General features: G+C 54.5%; 1 protein-coding gene across 2 annotated transcripts in view; it reads right to left on the reverse strand.

Annotated features, from left to right (window-relative positions):
- The window catches only part of ALKBH5 (alkB homolog 5, RNA demethylase), a 30317-nt gene extending 25073 nt beyond the window's left edge, over positions 1 to 5244 (reverse strand). Inside the window, exon 1 of one of the 2 annotated variants that reach the window (XM_036278408.1) lies at positions 3303 to 5244. In XM_036278408.1, the coding sequence (XP_036134301.1) occupies positions 3303 to 4072 (770 nt within the window). In that variant the 5' untranslated portion in view covers positions 4073 to 5244. The remainder of the gene's footprint in view (positions 1 to 3302) is intronic. The other variant, XM_036278409.1, reaches the window with a different exon arrangement.
- Positions 5245 to 6000: the final 756 nt, after the last annotated feature.

Here is a 6000-nt window from a genome sequence, read left to right on the forward strand (position 1 = left end):
ATTCCACACAAGAGATGTGGCCCTGACCTATCTGCTCTACTTTTCCAACTATTTTAAGCCAGAAAGCTAAATTTGCTTTCAACCAGCTGAATAAGATCAACCCTTAGCCCAGAACTGAAAGGGGTGCCCACTCCACCCCACATCAACTGTTAACTCGAAGCCACAGGCTGAGCTCATCTCTTTATATCCCATGGGTGGGTGGTATAGTCATTTCCAAACAGGTGGCTAAGGCCTGGGTCTCCAGGCACATGACCACTTCAACCACTGACTATGCAGCAATGATTAAAAGTAGCAGCAAGTAAGCAATCAGCCTTGAGGTAATCATTCTAATTAATCCAAAATATTTTAATCTGCTCATTTGCCTAGAAGAAAAAAAAGAAATGTGGTATGAAGAAGAGGTAAAATATATTTGGTTCCCTAGCATACAGCATTAAGAGGGAATCCACCTAAGCCCAACATGGGAAGGTTAGAAAAAAAAACAACAACCGCTAACTGGTTTTGGAAAGAAGTCTGAAGCTCTTCCAGAAGGGTCTGTGAGGCCTTACTCTATGCCCACAGCTGGACACTGCTGAGTCAATGTATGCCACACTCTAATATCCATGCTGACAACTATTATATAAAAAAATGTATTCTTGCCATGTTGCTTTGAACAGGTACAGACACCACTGCCATCAACAAATGAATGAGTCAGATAAGTATTACTACAAACCTTCCCCGTCTACAGAGAAACACTTTTCATCAGCTGTTCCCTTTCAATGGCAGCCTTAGAACTCTGGGCTGGGAGACATACTAGAAAGTGAAAAAAAGCATCACCTTTTTACCAGCTTGGGGAAGAACCAAAGCAGGATTTAAAGAGAACCACTAACAAGCAGGTGTTCACTCACCTGCACACCAAGTAAGCTGATAGCACTAAGTTAGCAGGTGCTAGAAGACTTAAATTAGTGGGTGTATTCAGCACCCTGGAGCAACAGCTCTCAAGTGAGGATGATTTTGCACCCTCCCACCCAGGGATATTTGGCACTATCTGGAGAAACTTTTGATTGTCACAGGTGCTACCAGCATCTAGTGCATAGAGGCCAGGGATGCTGCTAAACATTCTGCAATGCACAGGACAGCCCCAGCACAACAAAGAATTAATCAAACCAAAATGTCAACAGTACTGCTGTTAAGAAACTGTGATCTAGAGCTTTACCAAGCCATGCCTCACCAGAATCTCTACTTCAAATCCAGGCTGGACATGAGGACTAATAATAAACTTCATTCGCCTCAAGTCAGCATCTACTCATGCCCTTACCTATGGCTATCCCCCGCTACTTCTGCAAAAGCCTTCTTTGCTTAGTTAACTCCTAGTCACCCTTCAAGTTCCAGCTTACTTCCTCCCCAAAATTTCCAACACTCCAGAGTGGGTTAAGATGCACCCCCATTTACTCCTGCAGTTACCCTCCTGGGCTGTAACTGTCTGCGGTCTCCCTGTGAATTCCATGAAGGGAAGAGCCATGTTTCAGGCTCTACCAAGTCCCTAGCTGCTTCTCCAAAGAGAGGGCAGGGGATCACTAAATAGTTGTGCACAAAAGCAAGCACCCATTTAAGTGCCTACCCTATGCCTGGCCCTATTATCATATACCAAATCCCCACGTTTAATTCTAATAGGCTTTGGAAATTGGCATCACCCCCACTTTACAAATGGGAAGGCCAGCTCAGAGTGCCCACGAGATCCCAAAGCAAATGAGAGCTGGATTCAAAGCCTGGGGCAGCACTTTTCAGGACATGGCTGAGCCTTCTACACTAACTCCACAGCCAAGTCAGAATCCAGAAGGGAAGGGGCTAGGAAAGCTTTAAGACCTTACTATTCTAAGAAAAGATGAAGATAATTTTCCAAATGATGTAACTCCGTTACTGATCACTAACAGACCTGAATTTAGACCTTCTGACAACAACTCTGAGGGCCTGAGACTATGTGGAAAATTAATATGCTATTAAGAGACCAAATGGCCCTTGTATGAGGTCCTTTCAGCATCTAGTACCCTTCAACAAAGTCAGATACCAAACTGTCTTCCACAGCAAGCCACATGGGAGGGCATGCTCTGGAAATCCCATTCTTAAGGGCTCTGCTACGACATCAATTTGGGAGCACCTTGTATAGGTCTGAGGAGACGCAGAAGCCCAAATGACAAAGGGGTAACTGACACATAAGGAAGCCAAAGTGCTGCCTCTGCTGCCACTGACACCCAAATTTCCCACCAGGAGGCCTTGGGTATCACAAGGCTCTGCTGTCATTCAAGATATGGAAGCAGCCTCAGCTGTTCAACTCAAATTAGATGACCTGCTCATGATATTAAGAGGGCTCCAGGGACCCTGCTTCTCTCCATGACTGTGGGCTACAGCACTGACTGCACTTCAGAGGTTAAACTGCTCACAACAAAACCGGAGTGTGTCCTGATCCCATACTAGAGTTTGGTGGTCAATCAAGCCACTCTGAACAGCAGGAGACTAGACCTCCTAAGAGGTTTTGGGGTATTACTGAAGCACATTGCCAGATTTACTTGTTTCAAGGCTAGAAAGCAGTAGCTTCTAAATAAATGCTCTGCTTCGTATAAACATCAAAGGTATTCCAGCAGGCAATCTTCTCTGGGAGTCAGGGCACTAATTCCCAGCAGAATCTGGGGCCCCAAACAGGCCAAGAACCTAAATTCTGCTGCTGACATAACTACCAGACCAAATTCCAGGTAGAGACCGGCTTTATTTTGTTTCACTTAATCCTGGTAACAGGTAACACCATTCTTAGGAAGGACCTCTACTGCACCCAACAAGGACTGTATTTTAAGTGTGGGCTGCACTCCATTCCTGGCCCAACCACAACTCTGTTCAATTCCAAGGAAGTCACTCCCCCTCTTGGGAATGGAGAATGTATATCAATCAATTAAATACCCTCAGGGGCCTTCCTCTGTATCTTGTTAAGAAATCCATGAACACTTTCTCTTAAGAAAACCACGAACGGCAGAGTTGAAAAGATTTCTTAAAAACAAACTTTAAAACGGAGGCCCAGAATGAAAAACTTGCTAAAATCGCAAAGTCAGTCATCCCGTCAAATCTGCCCTCCGGGAACAGAATTCTAGCCGTCTCCCAAACCCGTGCCTACTTTCATAGTGCAGGTTTCAAGCGCAGGCCCTTCCCTCCTCACCACCCTTCCAAAACAGAAGAATGGGTTCGAACCATAACGTGCGGGTCCCACTGGCTGCTGCCTCCTGGGTCAGGGCAGGCAGTTAAAACAGCGGGGCCGCCCCTCCTCCCAGGTGGGTTACCTGAGCACAGTCACGCTCCCCCTGCGCACAGGCAGGGAAAGCACCGGTTCCGACACCCGGATGGGCTTGAACTGGAACTTGCAGCCGAAGCAGAGCGCGGAGTCGCTAAAGAAGGACACAGACACGATTGGGCGCTCGAAGATGTGGATGGGGTCCACGTGGGACACGATGCAGCCACCGGGCTGGTAGTCGTTGATGACGGCACTGTTGACGAAGCCCTCGGGGATGACGCGGTGCTCCACCAGCTTCTGGATCACCAGCTGGTGGACCCACTCGGGGATCTCGTCCACGTCGCCCGGCGGGTAGAGACGCTCCTGGCCGGGCCCGCGCTTCTGCAGCTGGGCGCCGTACGTGTAGCCCTCGCCGAAGAAGTACTTGTTGCGCAGCGGAGCCCGGTCCACCGTGTGCTCGTTGTACAGGCCCTTCTCGGCGCGGGACACCACCTCGTCGATGCGGGCCTCGATCTTGGCGCACTCGTCCTGGCTGAAGAGGCGCATCTGGCGGATGCCGCTCTTCACCTTGCGCGCCTCCTCCTCCTTCTGCAGCTGCTGCTCCTCGTAGTCGCTGCGCTCGGGGTCCGAGTCTTCCTGGTACTTGCGTTTGGCTCCAGACACCGGGTAAGGCTCGGCGGCAGCGGCGGCGGCGGCGGCGGCGGCCACGGCGGCGGCCGCCGCCGCCGCTGCCTCCCGGCTGCCCGCCTTGTAGTTGTCCCGGGACGTCATGGACTTGAGCTTTTCACGCAGGTCCGTGTAACCGCTGGCGGCCGCCATGGCCCCGCAACGCTGCTCTAGGGTCCTTCGGGGCCGGCAGGGCGGCCGGGCATGGCTCTCGGGGGACGTGCCCCGGGGCCCCCGGAGGGAAGGGGGTCCTCAGCGCCAGGCCCCCATACGAGGACCCGGCTGGGGGAGTCGAGGGGCCAGGCGCTGGGTCGAGCCTCAGGGGCGGCGGATCAAACAGCGGTGGCGGCTACGGGGCTTCCGTCTCCTCTACCTTCACGTCCCGGGGGGCAGGGGCGCCAGCAGCACCTCATGCCGCGGAAGGCCGCTGCGGAAGAACGGCTCGACTCCCGGTCAGACCCTCAGACGCCCGGCCCAGCCCGCACTTTAAAGCGCTCCTCACGACGTCACGCGCCGCTCGCCCGACGTCCGCCAGCGCCGCTCCTCGGCAGGCTCTTCAATGCGCATGCGCAGTGCCGCCGGCCACCGCGGCTCCGCGCGCAGTGGACATGCGCGAGCAAGCGGGCCGGGTCGGCAGAGGTGCAGGCGCAAGCGCAGACCGGGGCCGCTCGTCGTCCGCCACCCCTCCCCCACTCTAGAAGAACTCCGAGGAAGCGTCCTCAAAGAGCAACCTGCCTCCTCGCCGCGCCACCTCGGCGACCGAAGGGCTCCCTCCACGGGGGTGCGCTCACGCTGCCAACGCTGTCGCTGTGCTGCGTCACGGCATTGTTCGACTCTCCGAAAACGCCTCAGCCGCCAGCGCGCAATCTCCGGGGAACTGCCAACAATCTAGGCTGTCCGGTTACCGTCTCTTTTGGCGCTTTCACTTCTTTCATGGGCCACCGGCCACGCGCCGGGCGGACCCAGACGGGAGCTTCCGGAAGTTGGTTGGTAATCAGGCCTGTCAATCAGGCGGTCGCCTTGGCTACTGCACCCGTCACTTAATTAGCGGCGGGAGGGGTACGAGGACCCCTGAAAGGTGAATGGGTGGCTAAGTAAGTGCCAGAGTGGGGACCCCACCGGAGGAAAGCCCTCAGACGCTTCAGGAAGCCTCTGAAAGTGCCGGGCCGAGAGCACCGAGCCCAGCCCTGAACCCGGACGACGATACTCGCAGAACCCGGAGCCCTGACGGGGCGCCGCACTGCCCCCTCTGCCGCCGCCGCCCGGAGCGGACGTTCCACGAGTCACGTCCCGGCGGCTTGGGTGCGTGCGCAGTCGCGGGACGCTCCAGGTTTGGCTCGACTTTTCCTCGGACCTGGGGATGGCTCCGTGGGCAGCTCTGCCGCGAACGACGGGAGGAAACTCGAGAGGACGAGTAGGCTCACGGATAAGGCACAGCTGCAGATAATTGCTAGAGACGGTTCAGAAGTTCTGGAGCACCGCGGTCAGGCGGGGCGCTCCGCGGGAGCAGGGGCCTGGCGATTCGGGGTGCGCGGGGACCCCGGTCCACAGGTAGTAGTTTCTGCTCACCTTCCCAGGATACAGTTGATCGGCTGGGTTTGGTGGTCCAGGGCTTTGTTGAAGACCCTCCTGGCCCCTTTCCGTGAACGCTGAGCCCAGACATCCCCTGACACTGCCAGGTCTGCAGACATGCCCTGCCACCCCTCCTGGCCTTGACCCAAGCTGGTTTTTCCACCTGGTATACCAGTTCCCTTTCAGCAATCTTGGATAGATTGGGGCTTCTTTCTAGCAGCCTACCAAGATTCCCACGGAAATGAAATGCATCTTAGGTTTCATGATCTGGGCTCTGAATCTCCCTTCAGCCACACCTCTGGCCATTTTGCTTCTGGCCAGGGTGCCCCCCACCCCCAACCCTTCCTTCCTCTTGCAGCTTGTCAGGGCATAAGGACCGGACTCTGGATTTGAATTTTGACCTCCTGACAGGCTGTGTGACCCTGGGCAAGTGACTTGCCCTTCTGAACCTCAGTCTTCTGGTCTGTAAAATGGGAACAACATTAGTGCCCAGCTCATGTGGTGCTTGT

This window comes from Molossus molossus, unplaced genomic scaffold (genome assembly GCF_014108415.1).
Source record: "Molossus molossus isolate mMolMol1 unplaced genomic scaffold, mMolMol1.p scaffold_m16_p_28, whole genome shotgun sequence".
In the NCBI taxonomy this organism is placed as follows: Eukaryota; Metazoa; Chordata; class Mammalia; order Chiroptera; family Molossidae; genus Molossus; species Molossus molossus.